At 46.2% G+C, this 17,510-nt stretch overlaps 1 protein-coding gene across 1 annotated transcript; it reads left to right on the top strand.

The window, feature by feature from the left end:
• Positions 1-425: 425 nt before the first annotated feature.
• Gnpda1 (glucosamine-6-phosphate deaminase 1) lies at positions 426-6,778 on the top strand. The gene is made up of 5 exons (XM_036204868.1): positions 426-619; positions 3,041-3,223; positions 3,689-3,873; positions 5,117-5,291; positions 6,473-6,778. The coding sequence occupies exons 1-5, from the start codon at positions 604-606 to the stop codon at positions 6,568-6,570; spliced, it is 657 nt and encodes a 218-aa protein (XP_036060761.1). The 5' UTR covers positions 426-603; the 3' UTR covers positions 6,571-6,778.
• The last annotated feature ends 10,732 nt before the right edge of the window (positions 6,779-17,510 follow it).

The raw sequence follows: 17,510 nt of genomic DNA, 5'->3' as shown, positions 1-17,510 counted from the left end.
GTATCTTTTGTTCTTTTTCCTGCAGTGAAGCTGGCGATGGGGCCCATCACTGAGCCAGGCCCTCAGCTGGGCTTCTCAGTCTTTGACTCTTTTATGGCCCTCCTGTCTTTTGTTTGCTTACCTACTCGTGAGACTCAACTCTGGACTCTGAAGCACAGGGTAACCCTGTCCCAGCTTACCTCTCTGCTGTGTCTCCGTTTCTACACAGTGGCCTCCTGTAGGGTAGTTACCTCTGTCTTCCGGTCTGTGACTTGCACATAGTTGATGCTCCTAGAACATTACATCAGTCATCAAGTCTGACCGCCACTCAGATACTAATTGGTGTCTTCTGTAGCTGTGTGGATGCTCCTGGGAGACTCTCACAGACCTGTTCCCTAGAGCATAACAGTCTAATGGGCATTAGACATTGAGCATGGAGTAAGTAGATGGATGGTAGGTGGGGCTGGAGCATAGGTGGGACTGCAGATGTGACATTCTTCTTGGTGGTTGTGGTGACATTCCTAATTGCTTCTCACAGGGAGCACACCACTTGGCTGCTACCAGAAGCTGATTGAATACTATAAGAATGGGGATCTTTCCTTTAAATATGTGAAAACCTTCAACATGGATGAGTATGTGGGTGAGTGACTTTCATGTTCTTCCTGATTCTAGGGGAATCCTGCTCCTTGTCTTACGGGCTCAGCCTTGGAGAGGAACAGCTTAGCTAGTGGTGATTGTCTCTTGCAGCCTTGCTTTACCCAGCTGTAAAATGGGGCTTACCTCAGTAGTTGTGTTAAAGAGGCCATGATCGGTGCAGGGGCTTACTGTGCGTTGCAGACACTTTAGTAAATATTTCCTAATATGAAGGTGCTTCCCCCCCTCTGCTTAGTCCCCAACTCCATGTCATTTCTCTTTGGAACACCTGCAGATGAGATCCTGGGATCCAGTTCTGTGTCTGGACTGTTTTCTCATGTGACTCCTTCAGCTCCTTTCTGTCAGGAGACTTGTGCCTCTGGTCTTCCGTGGTCTCCTCCTGTCACCAGTGGTTTCATTTTAAACGTTAACAAACAAACAGGCAGAAGCCTGGTAAAATCAACACGTCCCATCTTCAAAACTGGGTGTTCTGAAGTAGCCCAACTGCTGGGGTTAGGGACTGAGGGCAGCCTGGGAAACAGACATTTCTGGTTGACAAGCACAACATCAAGGCTGGAGAGATGGCTCAGTGGTTAGGAACACACACCAGCCTTAATCCCAGCACTAGGAAGGCGGACGTAGCAGGATCTCAGTGAGTTCAAGGCCAGCCAGGTCTACATAGCGAGTTCCAGGACAGCCTGGATGACATAGAGAGACCCTGTCTCCACCCCCTCCCTGCCCAAGTTCAGTTCCCAGCACCCACCTCAGGTGGCTTACAACCACCTGTAGCTCCAGCTGCAAAGGACCCAGCACTTTCTTCTGGACTCCATGGGCACTACACTCATATTCACGTCCCAACCCCACAGACATTTTTCCTTCCTTCCTTCCTTCCTTCCTTCCTTCCTTCCTTCCTTCCTTCCTTCCTTCCTTTCTCTTTATTTATTTATTACATATACAGAACAGGGCACCAGATCTCATTACAGATGGTTGAGAGCCACCATGTGGTTGCTGGGAATTGAACTCAGGACCTCTGGAAGAACAGTCAGTGCTCTTAACCTCTGAGCCATCGCTCCAGCCCCACACAGACATCTTTTTCTTGAGCACTTTGTAATGTACAGTTCTGAAGTCTCGAGTGCGTTCACACCACTGTGAGACCACTCCCGCCCTCAGAGCTGAGACTTCCTGTCACCCCTGCTCCCCAGTTCTCCTTTCGAGGTGCTGGAAGCCAGAATCTGACTTCTCCAGGCACTCATGTGAGTTAGGTCATGAATGTCTTTGGCTGTTTGGCTGGCTTCTTCACATAGCATCCAGCCGATTATGGTTTGTACCAGAATCTTGTTTTTCCTTTTGGTTTTCTGAAGTAGGACCTTGTTGTGTAGCCCAAGTTAGCGGGGATCTTGTGATCTTCCCAATTTCCCCCTTGAGTGCTAGGGTTACAAGTGTGTATTGCTGTGAACAGCAATTTCTTTCATTTTATTTATTTATTTATTTGTTTGTACGTTTTACAGGGTTTCTCTGTGTAGCTTTGCACCTTTCCTGGATCTCACTCTGTAGCCCAGGCTGTCCTGGAACTCACAGAGATCCGCTTGCCTCTGCCTCCCGAGTGCTGGGATTAAAGGCGTGCACCACCACCGCCCCGGCCATCCCTACTTTTAAATATGTTCTGAGACACATTTTCCTTTGATTTTGATGTGGCTGAAGATTGAACCCGACACCTGGGGTATGCATGGCAAGTGCTCAGCCACTGGTGAACATTCTCAGTCTCTGGTTTCGGATGTTTCAAGTGTTTGGAGACAGAGTCTCACTGAACAGCCTTGGCTGGTTTGGAACTTACCGTGTAGATCAGGCCGGCCTTGAACTCCTGGAGATCCTCTAATGTCTCTGCCTCCTTGCGTGCTGGTATTAAGGTCATGACTTTAAATAGTCTTCACATTTAAATTATTTTTAACCATGTTTCAGTTTTGAGCAGCTCTTAATATTCCCTCCATCCACGGAGTGTTTAAGTTGGAGTTCAGGGGTGGCATAGAAGGCCCAGGGTAAAGGATGTGGCTGCTTCCAGACTCAGTCCCACCACCCAGGTGGGCAAGTTACCTCTAGCTGCACAGTGTTTCTAGACTCCAAGTGTGTGCCCCCCAAACCCAAGCTCATGGGAAAGATCAAACTGAGGGTCTCACACATACCAGGCAGATGCTCTATCACTGCAGTGGGGTCAGAATGAGATTTCCCCAGTCCCTCCCCCCCCCCCCCCACCACCACCCATAGGCAGCCCAGCCCAGCCCAGCCTGTAGTCAGAGACAATGGCCACGGTTGATTACACACCAGCTCGGCCTGTCCTGCATGGTTGGGGGTCAGATGGGCAGTCTCCCAAGGGACCTTGCAGCCGGTGTGATCACCTGGCATTGTCCTGAGTGTTCCCCGGGGCCTACAGGTCTTCCTCGAGAGCATCCAGAGAGCTATCACTCCTTCATGTGGAATAATTTCTTCAAGCACATTGACATCCACCCTGAGAACACCCACATTCTGGATGGGAATGCGGCTGACCTGCAGGCCGAGTGTGACGCCTTTGAAGAGAAGATTCAGGCTGCAGGCGGCATTGAACTCTTTGTTGGAGGTGAGCATGGTTATTTAAGAGAGGCTCTGTCTTGAGAGAGAGAGAGAGAGAGAGAGAGAGAGAGAGAGAGAGAGAGAGAGAAGAAAATAAATTAGAGGGGAGGGCAGGAGTTTGCGTGTGCTAAGCACTTGTAAACTCAGCCATCCAGGCCGAGTTTGCCTTGCTGGATTCCAGCTCCGGGTAAAAGGGAGGGAGAAGTTGCACTTCCCCACAGTCTGGAGTGGGAGGGAAGCTAGTTTACACACTGCTGAGCTCTCTGAGGGTGGAAGCAAGTTACCAAAGTCTTGTGTGAGCTTCAGGTAGAGGAAGCAGGAAGGGAGGTCACATGCTTGAGGTAGACCTGACTTAGGGTACAAACGAGAGAAGACATGTGGTTTTCAAAGATTTTTTTTCAGAGCAGGAGAGATTATTGTTTTTGAAGTTTTTGGTCCCTGGGACTCATGGGGCTGCTCTGCGTCTCCACAGGCATCGGCCCCGATGGACACATTGCTTTCAATGAGCCGGGCTCCAGTCTGGTGTCCAGGACCCGTGTGAAGACTCTGGCCATGGACACCATCCTGGCCAACGCTAGATTCTTTGACGGTGATCTTGCCAAGGTGCCCACCATGGCCCTGACGGTGGGCGTAGGCACTGTGATGAATGCTAGAGAGGTAAGGGATCGAAGGTCTGTCGGCCAGTCTTTGCTAAGGTTGGGGAGAGGGGTTATTTTATTGTTGGTTTAAGTTATAAAGCACCAAGTATACATTCTTTTTTTGTTTGTTTGTTTGTTTGTTTGTTTGGTTTTTCGAGACAGGGTTTCTCTGTGTAGCTTTGGAGCCTGTACTGGAACTCGCTTTGTAGACCAGGCTGGCCTCAAACTCACAGAGATCCACCTGCCTCTGCCTCCCGAGTGCTGAGATTACAGATGTGCGCCACCGCCACCCGGCCCAAGTATACATTCTTATTAACTGAACTCTTTATAAATAAAGCTAAAATCCCAGCTGGTCTTGACACTGCTTCTCCTCTGCCTTTGGAGGCGAGAGAGGTCATTCCTGGGGTGAGGGCATTATCTGAGTAGACACTTTTGGTCCCTGGGGTTGGTCACAGTTTGAAAGGACTCTGCTCCTGCAGCCCTGTGAAGCACAAGGGTTTGGAGGCCAGGCACGCCAGAGAAGCCTGATCTGGAAAATGGACCAAGGGCGGATGTATGGTAGGGCTTTTAGAACCAAGGTTGCCTCCCTGTGCCTCTGTTCAGTTCTTTAAGAGAGGAGCAGTAGTAGTGCACGCCTTTACTCCCAGCACTGGGGAGGCAGCGACAGAGAGAGATCTCACGAGTTCTAGGCCAGCCAGAGCTACACATAGTGAGACCCTGTCTTAAATTTTTCCAAAAAGGAAAGGAGCAGTTATCCTGTGGGCCACTCCATGGTGGGAGTGGAGACTTCAGATGAATGGGTAGTCCGTAGAGCTGAAGTTTTTTTGTTTGTTTGTTTGTTTTTAAAGATTTATTTATTTATTGTATATACAGTGTTCTGCATGTATGCATGCAGGCCAGAAGAGGGCGCCAGATCTCATTACAGATGGTTGTGAGCCACCATGTGGTTGCTGGGAATTGAACTCAGGACCTCTGGAACAGCAGCCGGTGCTCTTAACCGCTGAGCCACCTCTCCAGCCCCGAGCTGAGTTCTTTAGGGTCACCTGTCCTCGTGTGTGTTTTGGTATCCGAGCCGTGGAGTGTTTTGTAAACAAAACAGCACACTGAGTCACACTGGCACGTTCAACGATGCTCAGAACTGGAAAGAGAGTAGATGTAGGAGCAACCTTGGTGCGAGTGAGCCTCGGGAGCCCACAGACGGCTCCCACCACAGCTTCCCAAGCTGCCATGTCTCCATCACTGGCCTGTTTTCTTGTCCCCAGGTGATGATCCTCATCACGGGTGCTCACAAGGCTTTTGCTCTGTACAAGGCCATTGAGGAGGGCGTGAACCATATGTGGACTGTGTCTGCCTTCCAGCAGCATCCCCGAACTGTGTTTGTGTGTGATGAGGATGCCACCTTGGAGCTGAAAGTGAAGACGGTCAAGTATTTCAAAGGTGAGGCCTAGGCCGTGGAGAAAGCCCCAGGCAGCCTTGCATGGGAGGGAGACAGGTGTGGATTTGGCTTTCATTCTGGGTTTGCTTTGCTTTGCTTTATTTATTTGAGTCAGGGTCTCACTGTGTAGCTCTGGCTGACCTAGAACTAGCTTTGTGTAGACCAGGCTGGCCTTGAACTCACAGAGATCTGCCTGCTCCTGCTTCCTGAGCGATGGGATTAAAGGAATACACCACCACACCCAGCACCTGTTTTATTTTTTGTTTTCAGGCAAGGTTTCACTTTATAGCCTCCACGTCATTCTGCCTCAGCCTCCTGAGTGCTGGAATTAGAGACATTACTACTGCACCCAACTTATTCTGGACATTTTAATCAGCACCTATGTTTTTTTCCCCGTGTGTGTGTGTGTGTGTGTGTGTGTGTGTGTGTGTGTGTGTGTGTTATATGCATGTGTGCATGCCATGGTATATACTTGAAGATCAGAAGGTGGTTTTGGAATTGATTCTTTCCATCCCACCTTGTGTGGGTTCTGGGACTGGAATTTAGGTGTTGAGGCTCGTGCAGCAAGCACCTCTACCCACTGAGCCAGCTTGCCCGCCACCTGCAATCTCAGTAATAATCCAACCCTACAGTTCCACGAATCGGACATTCCTTCTTCTGCCCATGACTGGAAGGGTCTGTCTCTGGAGAGCATGACTGAGGAGGCAGGAGATGTAGTTATGGACCGTAGGGCTGTGGGAACCTTGCAAGACGTGGAGCCTCCAGTTTTCTCCGTCAGGCAGCGTACAGGCACTGCTCCTGTCGCTGGGACACGAAACCAGCTCTCTCGGGGTCTTTGTTTCCTTTGTTTCGAGGATGCCTACCAGGTGGTTGAGAGCGTAGCTTTGCTAGCGCTCCTACCCAGTAATCGTAAAACCCTCGCTGTGAGCACACATTAAGTAGCTAAACTAGAACTTGCCCTTTGCTAAAAAGATTGATCTTTAAACAGCCCCCTCCCACAGTGGTAGGGCTAACAGGGTTGTGAACTCTGTCTCTCTCCAGAATCAGCTGTGTTCAGTGTTTGGAGGTCACAGAGGTTAGTTCTGCTGGGGGCCACTGGACGCCTCCCTGTGTTCCTCTCGACAGTTGTGAAACTTTTTGCCTCTGCCGACACTGACTACTGTTTGCTTTAAATTTGTTACAGGTTTAATGCTTGTTCATAACAAGTTGGTGGACCCCCTGTACAGTATCAAGGAGAAGGAAATTCAGAAAAGCCAGTCTAAGAAGCCATACAGCGACTAGCTTGTGCCAAGTCACTGAGTATGTCTGAGGGAGACAAGCAGGTCTTTCTGGAAATTGTAAGAGAGTAGAATTAATTTGTTTCGGTCCGTATGGTTGCTGCAGATCCTTGGCTAGGCACATACTGGCTGGGAGTTTAGCTGTGGGGAACATTGTAACCTAAGTTTCTCTGGTCCCGCCCAGCCCCACAGTCCTGCAGCCACTTATAAAATAATTGTTCAGAGGCTTAATATTAATTGCGAATTATATGGCCTACAGGTCAGGCTTCTTGCTAGCTAGCTCTTACAACTTAATTCAACCCATTTCTATTAATCTGTATGTTGCCTTGTGGCCGTGGAGTTACCGGTCTGCTGGCATCTTGTCGCTCCTTCGTTGGCAGGCTGGCATCTCCTAGATTCCACCCTTCTTCCTCTCGGCTTCAGTTTGAATGTACTGTCTAACCTTATCCTGCCCTGCCTCTGGGCCTAGAGTCTCCCAGTCACTTTTCCCTGTGTCCTGTAGAATGTCTAGCAGTCTCTGCGAAGCAGGAACCTGAAGGACCATTTTACCTTATTTTGGCAAAATTCAGTGATCATTTTCTTATGGGTCCTGTATGTCCAGTTTATACAACATATTATCAAGCAGTCCAGGCAGGAGCAGTTTCTTGCCCATAAAGAAAGCAAACTCCATATGGAGTCTCTTCAATGCCCATCATCCTCTTTGAAGTCACTGGTGCTGCCAGGAGCAGATGTGTCTCATTGTCCAGAAAAGTCTAAGTTTTTAAAATGTATACCTTTCACCCTTCTTTTGCAGTACTGGGGTTTGAACCTAGGGCCTTGCACATGCCAGACAAGTGCTCTACTCACTGGGCTATGTCCCCAAGTTTCTGCCCCTTTTATGATTTTTCTGTAACAATAGAGATCTCCATCATTGACTGTCACTATACCCAAGTGAGGACTCTGCGCTCTCCTTCTGGCCCTACACACATGGCCAACACACTCCCACCCAGAAGTCGTCTGTGTGTGCGCTTGCTCTTGAGCGGGCAGGGCTTTAGCAGGGCTTGTGCACTTTAGACATGACCCTTCTGGAGTCCAGAGACCCACTCTTCTGTAGGCCAGCCCATTGAAAATCTTTGGTCTAAAGAACACAACTTCCAGAATTCAGCACAAGGAAGCGCCCCTTCCTATAGGCACCAAGTACCTCGGGGAGAAGCCCAGCCCTTGCCCCCATTGCCTGGATCTTTCTCCCTGCTATCAACAGGCAGCTTTCTGTAAACAGACTTTCTGGGTAGGTTTGGGCATGGAGGGCACTAAAGTGGCTTTCACAGATACTCAAAGCTTCCAAAGTCCAGCCATGTCTTGTTCTCTCTCAAGATTCCAACAGGAGAAAGGTGGAAGCCCTTTCCCCACTAGAGCTGTGTTTTTCTCAAAGGATTCTTTTTTTTTTTAAGATTTATTTATTTATTATGTACACAGAAGATGGCGCCATATCTCATTACAGATGGTTGTGGTTGCTGGGAATTGAACTCAGGACCTCTGGAAGAGCAGTCGGTGCTCTTAACTTCTGAGCCATCTCTCCAGCCCCTCAAAGGATTCTTACACACTCCCTAGTAAGGATGTCCACTCGGGTGGTGGACACGGCCGTGATTTCAGTGATATTTACCCAAGATGGAGAGCTGGCACCTGCACATTCATGTCCTGTGCTGTCCTGCTTCCTCAGAGCTGAGTAACAAGATTATACACACGCTAGTACTGTCTCCTCACTGAAATCACCCTGTCATTCCCACCTCTCAGGTTTTCGGGGTATCCCCTGATGGTCTCAGAGCCTCAGAGATACGACCCTTCGCCCACTTGTCCTTGCAGCCCCTTCCCAGGCTTCTCTGCTCAGCCTGTGTTTATATCCTCCAGCCTCTGTGGAGTTGCCGCTGCCTCCTCTGTCCTTGTGCCTGTCTGAAGCAATGGTTGCCTGTTCCCAGAAGAGGTTTTTGAGATCTGGCCCAGGCCCCTCTACAAGTACTGTGTTTGGTACCAGCATTTTGTTTAGTTTTTATAAGTGATTATGCTGTCATTCTTTGTTAAGCTAATGGATCAATAGACTTGTTTACAATGTGATATTTTCTATTAAATCTAATATTTTCAAATAAACTATGTCATTTGTGAATTTTGACATTCTCCTGAGTTACTGTTCCATTGCTAAAGACACCATGACCAAAGCAACTTATAAAAGAAAGAGCATTTAATTGGGGACTTGCTTACAGTTTCAGAGGGTTAGTTCATCATCATCGTGATGGAGTGTGGCAGCAGACAGGCATGATGCTGGAGTAGTAGCTGAGAGCTTACATCTTATCTGTAAGATGGAGGCCAATAAGGAGAGAGACTAGGCCTGGTGTGGGCTTTTGAAACCTCAAAGCCCAGCTCCAGTGACACACCTCCAACAAGGCCACACCTCCTAATCCTTCCTAAACAGTTCACCATCTGGGAACCACAACATTCAAATATGAGCCTATGGTGGCCATTCTTACTCAAAGCTTCCCCACAGTGCAGAAAGATAACTTCTGAAAATGTATTTGGGCACCCCCTATAAGCATGGTGTTGAAAGGGAAGAGGAACATGTGGGTCACAGCCTGCAGTTTGCAGCATGTTCTTTTCCTTCTTGGCCCTGGGGCTGAGGATGAGTGCTGTCTAGATGCTGCACACAGGACCTGCTCTGCTCTCAGTGCCTACATTTGCAGAAACTGAATGGATAACAATGGTACTAGGACAATGGGAAGCTTTCACAGGGAGGGGGTGTTTAGTGTAGTCTGAGGATGGACAAAACTGAAAAAGCAAAATGAGTTTAGTATTTTGGGACGCGTAAGAGCTGCCACTGAACCCTAATCTCTACCAGGAGAATAACTGAAGTCAGGGTTCATCAGGAAACCTGGGGAAGCCTGGCTTGACAGGTCAACACAGAACTGGCAAACTAATGAACAAGAAAAGCATATAGGAAGCATGGCACCCTAGGGTGGTCTGAAAAAGAATGGCCCCCATAGGCTCATGTATTTGAACGCTTAGTCACCAGTGAGTGGCACTATTTGAAAGGGTTAGAAGGTTTAGGAGGTGTGGCCTTGTTGGAGGATGTTAGTCACTAGGAGTGGGCTTTGAGGTTTCAAAAGCCCACGCCATGCCCAGAGTCTCTGCCTGCCTGCAGATCAGGCTATAGCTCTCAGCTACTGGCCTGTGCCTGGCTGTATGCCAGCATGCTCCCTCCATAATGGCAATAGACTAAGCAAGCCCCTGTTAAACGCTTTCTTTCATGAGTTGCCTTGGTTGTTATGTCCCTTTACAGCAACTGAACAGTGACTAAGTCACACTGCTAAATACACTAATGAGGAATAAACAAAACATACAGCTTCATACTCTAGTATCACAAGCACAGCAATTGTCTGCTGATCTCTTAAATCTGGTTGGTTGGTTGGTTGGTTGGTTGGTTGGTTGGTTGGTTGTATTTTTTTATTTTTGAGACAGGGTTTCTCTGTTTAGCCCTAGCTGTCCTGAAACTCACTCTGTAGACCAGACTGGCCTTGAACCCAGAGATCCACCTGCCTCTGCCTCCCAAGCACTGGGATTAAAGGCTGGCTTGATCTCTTCAGTGTTAAAGTTAAAAAAGACTGAAAATTAAGTATCTGTATGAGAAACAATTGGAATGAACAGATGAGCAATACATTGTAATGTTCTGGCAGAATGTGAGATCTATATAGGCAGTCAGCTGTTAGATTTAAGTCAGGATGTAGATACTGCTCCGTGGTGGATGCTCACCACATACCACAAAGCTCTGGAATTACCCCAGCACCAGGGTAACGTTAACAGCTGCATGGTCTTGTTAAATGAAGCCAGCAGCCTTGAAGCTGTTCAGGATGTAGAACCCTGAAGAAACTGCAGCAGAGGCACTCTGAGAGGCTGGATCACCTGAGTCACCCGTTTTCATTGGTGTCTGGTCCCCTTGCTCTGAAAACACACAAACTTTCAAAGGTAACGTGTATATCTGCATTAACAAGTATGGACTGTGAGTTGTACACAAGCCAGCCAAAGATGATTTTTTGTTTGTTTTATGTTTGAGCAGGTAAAATATACATCACGTGTCTTGTAGTTCTTCTAGGTTTATTTTTTCATGTCTGTAGTCAAGATTTTCAGGGGGTCTCCCCTAGTCAAATCTGATCTCTGTCGACTATGAATGAATCTACAGCCTTTTGTTTTCTGTGGAAACAAAAGCATAACCTCTTCCTTAATATAACATTTTTTGACTTGCATTTTGAAGTTAAGATATTTTTTAAATATATAGGTTGGTTTAATTTAGTAGTTTTTATAATCTAATGTTTCTCAGCAGCTATTGTTTGCTCATCAGCAATAAAAAAGTTCAAAGTCAGTACAAGACCGTAGAGAATCCAGACTCCCTGTGTATTTCCCATCTCTACATGGCTTATTCTTTTTATTATTATTTATAAACAATTTACTTTTTTTCTGTGACTGTCTATACCCATTTTCTTTTCTTGCTTAAGCCTACACACAGTTTTAAACACATTGTAACCTGTTTAGAGGATTTTTCCATCTGAACCTGCTTTGCTACGTATCTGTAACCTTTTCTGTCTGCATGAGCAAAATCTTAAACCTCCGTGCAGCTTAGCTTATGGTGTGCTGGTGGCTCAAGCCCACAGGCAGTGACTGAGAGATAAATCTCTGTACCTCGGTCAGCATGAGAGACCATGGGACTAGAAAGCTGCGTTTGGCTCCATTTTTGAGTGTTTGAAACTTTTTTTTTTTTTTTTAAAGCTTTCTCGGGTCTTATGTGGAAGTATGTGCCTTCACGTTGGATGCCATTTGTAGACAGATTTTTCAATGAGCCACCAGCTCACAAAAAAATGACATGGAGACTTATTATTGTGAAATCTTGGCTGATAACTTAGGCTTGTTTCTAACTAGCTATTATAATTTAACCCATTTCTATTAATTCATGTGCTGCCACATGACTCATGGTTTGTTACCTCATCTCCTACATGTCATGCTTTCTCTTCATCTCCTCACATCTCTCCCCTTCTTCCCAGCATCTCCTGTGCCTGGAAATCCTACCTAGCTATTGGCCGTTCAGATTTTTATTAAACCAATCAGAGTGACACGTCTTCACAGTGTACAAAAATATTATTCCACAATATATCAGTCAGTGCCTCTGTAGGCCAGCTGGGACATGCACCCCTGTGCTAATTTGAGCTCCTTGGAGAAGAGCACATCATTCTTTTGGGGCAGAGATCATACTGGGCTTGTAATAATCTTAGAAAATAAAGACACTTTTGAGATGTGTGCATTGATGTTGAGAGGACAAAGCAGCCAGCTGAATGGGATTTGTTTTTACCCCACTGGCCAGACCAAGTTTGATTAGAAAGGTTTAATGGCTGGGTATATAATGTAAGCCTTACTAAGTCAGGGGGAATCAGTCTGGGCCACACAGCAAAACCCTATCTCAATAACAGAGTTGATAAGGACAAGCTAAATCTATGTAACAGCAAGCTGAGTATTCAAACGGGAGAAAGATACAGATATTTCAGCAGGAGTGGTTAGAATATTTAAGTTTCACTTTGTTTAGTAAAAAAATGGTAGCATGGACATAAGTGTATGTCATCATCTTTAGAGTACCTCTGCTCAATAAAGATGGGAACAGAGCCCAGGCCACTGGCCCCCTACTCAAATACCATTTACCAGAGCCATCTTCCCACCTCTTTCTTACACATAAAACTACAAACCCTATTCCCCAAACTCTGCCCAGCTCTCTTCTCAGAACTGCTTACATGCTGACGGGTGTTTTATTTCCTACTAAATAGAAGCCTCACGAGAGCAGAGTTTATATTGATACTTCTCTAAGCTTTTCAGATTCCTCCCTGGCTATGTCCAGCCTACCAATGTGCCCACTAAAGAACATTTGTGGCCATTTACAATGTTTAACTTTTAACTTTCTTTTGGGTTCTAGTTTCATATCTTACCAGTAAAAGAAATACAGTTTTGCTCTGAAGTCAGAGCCAACTCTGCCCCGACCAACTAAACCAACCAATCCCTGAGCAGGTAATCTCCCTGGAGAAACACACACACACACACACACACACACACACACACACACACACACACTCCAATATAAGCCCTCTGCCTGTTCAGTTGCCCGCTGTCCTTCTCCACCCTGGCAGAGGCAGCCACTCTCCTGGACTCCTCCTTCCCAAATAAATTTCTTTCTTAAAAGAGTTTTGGGTGACAGTCCTTCACCAGCGCAGAACAGAAGAACCTTTGCTGGGATGTTCCCTTGGTGGGTGGGAGTTGCGGGCTGAGCAGAAGTAACAACTTGTCACTAGAGCTGGAAGAGATTTCTGCAGGGGTTTCTCCTTTAGCAGAGTGCAGCAGAAGTAACATCTGGGGCTGGAGCTGAGAAGAAACAGATAACCTTTGCTGGGATGTTCCCTTAGGAGAACAGAGCAGAAGAAGAAACCGATGCCTCTGCTGGGAAGCTCCCTTAAGGGGGGGGGGGGCAGAGCAGAACTCAGCTATAACTGCTCTCTCTCCCTCTCAGAGAGGAGCAGGATTGCTGCTACATCTTGTGGGGAGACCTTTCTGCCACCACAGCCCAGCTCCAGGTCTAGCCTGACTTCCTGACAAGTCAGGATACCTTTCCCTCCAGAGCTGTAGCATTCACAACCCCCCATCCACTCCCAGTAGGTGAAAGCCCCTGGGCTGGAAACTTCCCAGCTCCCTTCCCCTACCCCACTCTTACCCCATCCTTTGTGAGACAGCAAGGCCAGAGGGGCCTTGAAACATCCGGTTGTCCTAGCAGTAGTGGGTCAAAGAAGGGACTAGCAACATCATTGTTCCTGAGGTCGGGTTTCTGTCTGAGAACAAAGTGTGGAGCTACTTTAAGCATGTTTCGGTGGTTCCCTTAACTTCCTCTGCTCGAAGCACAACAGGGTCTGTGATGTGTGCATGTGTGTGTGTGTGTGTGTGTGTGTGTGTGTGTGTGTGTGATGTGTGTGTGTGTGTGTGTGTGTGTGATGTGTGCGTGTGTGTGTGTGTGTGTGTGTGTGTGTGTGTGTGTGTGTGTGTTGTCATGGTCCTGTGGCATTCCCTCCCCAGCCCCCTACATGCACAGTTTCAGTGAGAGCTGTGAGGTGCCTGAAAGTCACAGAGGTGAGAAGGGCCACTTAAGACAAGGAGGACAGATGTGTACTTTTCTGCTTCCTTTTTATGGTGGAGGTTAACCTGTGACCTCAGTTCTCTGAATGATCTAAGAAGAGTGTAGTTGGAAGTTTTTTCCAGTCCCGCCTTGCCCCACTGTTCTGTAGCCCATTTATAAAATAATCATTTAGAAGCTTATATTAATCATAACTGTTCAGCCATTAGCTTGGGCTTATTACTGACTAGCTCTTATGTTTAAATCAACCCATAATTCTTATCTGTGTTTAGCCACATGGCTTGGTACCTTTTTTCAATTTTGTCATCTTGCTTCCTCTGTGTCTGACTGGTAGCTGTTGACTCAGCCCTTTCTCTTCCCAGAATTCTTAGTCTGTTTTGCTCTGCCTATATTTCCTGCCTGGCTATTGGCCAATCAGTGTTTTATTAAAACCGTGTACAAGAATATTATTCCATAGCATTCCCCTCCCCCCTTTTCTTGAGACAGGGTTTCTCTGTGTAGTTTTGGTGCCTGTCCCGGATTTCACTCTGTAACCCGGGCTGGCCTGGAACTCAGAGAGATCCACCTGGCTCTGCCTCCTGAGTACTGGGATTAAAGGTATGTGTCACCACTGCCTGGCAGCATTTCCCCTTTTTTTGTTTAATTAAAAAAGGTTTTAACACTAACACAGTAAAATTATATATAACAAATAGTTATCAAGTAATAATTATAGTTATAATATCTGGTCTATTTGTATTTGTCAAAATTAAAGAAAATATATTTTTTAAAAGAAAATATTTTATCTATCTTATATTTGTGAGTCTAAGGTTTCATATCTAATTTATTTTTTATCATAACCAAGGAAAATTATAACTATCTAGTCTTTAACTACATCAAAGTCCCCAGAAGGATATAATATTACCTAAGTAAACAGGAAGTGTATTATAAGCAGCTTCCAAAAATCTTGAATGACAGAGACAGTGGCTGCCTGGACAGTCACCCAAAATTTTTCTGTATTGTTGGAGCATCCATCTTCAGCCTGTGTCCGGTAGAATGTCTGGCAGTCTCCTCTGTGAAGCAGGAACTGAAAGGATCATCTTGCCTTGTTTTGGCAGAATTCAGTGGTAATTTTTTCATGGGTCCTGTATGTCCAATCAATATAACATTTTGTCAAGCAGTCCAGGCAAGAAGTTTCTTGCCCAAATGGCTGACTTTTGTCATAAGGAAAGCAAATTCTGTATGGAGTTTCTTCAGTGCCCATCATCATCTTTGAAGTAAATCAGTGCTGCCAGGAGCAGACATGTCTCACTGTGACAGAGACAGCTGGCTTCCTGGACAGAAGAGCTCTTGGTTTTCACTTTAAGTTTATTTTCCTGTTATGACACCCCATTCTCTTTCTAACACACTTCAAATTTCACACAGACACACACCCTCTCAAACATCATTCTCTAATGCTCTAAACATGGATTGCTTAGGGTCAGGCGTTAGAGTTCATGCTACTGACTGAGCTATGTGCAGTATGCTAAAAAGTTGATCACATCTCCCTTTAAATATGGCATGGCTTCCTTGCCACACAGCTGGTATTCTGAGCTGACTGGCCACTCCTTGTCTCCTTTGATAGCTTATTTTCTTTGGCCTCAGCATTTGGAGTATCCCAACAGCCCACAGTAGGACTATTCTCTATATTCAGAGCTACACAGTGAGACCCTGTCTCAAAACAAAATACTCTCCACCAAAAAAGTACACCATAGTTTTCTTGCCACAAACTCCCATCATTCTGAGTTTAGGCAACAGTATCAGTTGGTAACACACTGTTTCTTCATCCTACTTGGGAGCTTCATCTATAACTTAATTGCTTATGTCAACTGCTGAAGCTGAGTAAGCTGGACTGTCAGGTGTGGCACTTTGCTACGTAGCCATTGTATAGGATACCAAGAATGGATGGAAGATAATTTTGAGTGCCCTTAATTGTTTTTGGCAACAGTCCCATTTCTGTCTTGCTGTTATGTTGTGTAATGTCGCCCAGACTGAACTACTCAAGCCATCCAGAAGAGCAGCTGTTGGCTCAGCCCACCAGGGTGTGATCAGGGCCAGCATCTCTAGTTGAATGACAGTAGCTGCTGCCACCTGCTGGCTATGCTCCTGACAGCACGGGGAGCTTCAACTTCAAAGTTTTGATATTTATTTTCAAAGCAAGCAGCATTTGAACAGCATTAAGGTTCTTACCTACTCTTGGCAGAAACATACATATATATATTGAGAGATTTATAAGGTTAACTAGAACCTTCTACTACTAAAAATGACCCTCCTTAAGCTGGGTGTGGTGATCCCAGCACTAGGGAGGCAGAGGCAGTCAGATCTCTAAGTTTTAGGCCAGCCTGGTCTACAGAGTGAGTTCCAGTCCAGCTAGGGCTATGTAGAGACATTCTCAAAAAAAAAAAAAAAAAAAAAGGAAAGAGGAGGAGGAAGAACAGGAGAAAAACAACCCTACTGACCATGATCTATAGGTCTAGTTAGGTCGAAGACAGGAAAGATTTGCTATGAACATTCTGGTCCAGCTGAGATGTCAAGTTTGCCCTTTCACACCAATTTGGGATCCATATGGGTTAATACTCCCTGCTCCCCACCCAACCAGGTACTCAGTATTCTTTGTCTTTGCATAACTGAGCAGGGAAATGACCATAACAGGTAAACAACCTAAGACTGTATACAAAACCAGTGAAATGTCCTGAGTGGTAACTAGTTTATTAAAGCTACAAATAAAAATAATTTCATTGACTTGCTGAGCTTGTAAGTTTTAGCCTCTGAACCATCCAAATGCATTGAGATATAATGGCTATTTATAAAACTAATAAAAATGGATGGGACAACAATGACAGCCAAGAGACATCTAAGGAAACAGGGTGACTAAATGTAAATGTGATATACAGAGATATGAGTTCCTGGAACAGAAAACATACACAAGGAAAAAAACAAAGAAGATTAAGGCATGGCCAATAACAGTGTTGGCCACTGATGGTGACACATTACTAACACACGGCATTAACAGTGGGAAACAACACGGAGTATAAAGGGACTTTAATACAACCTTTGCAGTTTAGGGAGAATTCCCATGCAGTTTTTGAGACAGGGTCTCAAGTTACTCAGACTGGCCTGGAACTCATTATGTAGCCTGGATGTCCCAGTGCTGAGATTACAAGCATGCACATCATGCTTTGCTTTCGCAGCTTATCTATGAATCTAAAATTAAGTTTCTTCTTAAAAGTAGATTAAACAAGACCCTCATGATGACTGGGCCCCTGAGGCCCGGGGTGGCCAGAAGCCACCCAAGTGATGCCTGGACCCTGCAGCCCAGGACAGTCTTCACCACTACAATGAACAAGCATATGATGGAGAGGCGGGAAATATAGAAAAACAGAGCAGTGTGTATGCAGAGAGGCAGAACTGGAGGCATGATGGCGGTGACAGGTGAGAGAGAGGGCTGAGGTCTACATGTTGTCATTGCCTGGTAGGGTCGGCTGGATGGTATCCAACAGCCTGGAGGTGTACAGATGCAGACTTGCCCCTCCCCCCAAAACCTGCCATCCGACCACGGGATCCCCCTGGCTCTGGGCAATGATGGAGGCCTGAGATGAAGAAAGGTTCACTTTTGGATTGGCCCTTTTTGAAGGACCACTGTTGGAGGCCATGTTGTTGTTGTTGTTGGTCTATGCTGTTACCCCAGACGGCAGTAAAACCTGAGATCCATGAGGACATAGGCAGTCTATGATGATGCCTGATACCTT

This window comes from Onychomys torridus, chromosome 13, assembly GCF_903995425.1.
Source record: "Onychomys torridus chromosome 13, mOncTor1.1, whole genome shotgun sequence".
NCBI lineage: Eukaryota > Metazoa > Chordata > Mammalia > Rodentia > Cricetidae > Onychomys > Onychomys torridus.
Note: the sequence above shows the minus strand (reverse complement) of the source record. Positions and strands in the feature narration are given on the sequence as shown.

Excerpts from the sequence above, each read along its gene's own strand:
- Gnpda1 (XM_036204868.1), top strand. Across the intron at positions 3,224-3,688 it reads CATTGAACTCTTTGTTGGAG|GCATCGGCCCCGATGGACAC; the intron begins GTGAGCATGGTT and ends GCGTCTCCACAG. Across the intron at positions 5,292-6,472 it reads GACGGTCAAGTATTTCAAAG|GTTTAATGCTTGTTCATAAC; the intron begins GTGAGGCCTAGG and ends AATTTGTTACAG.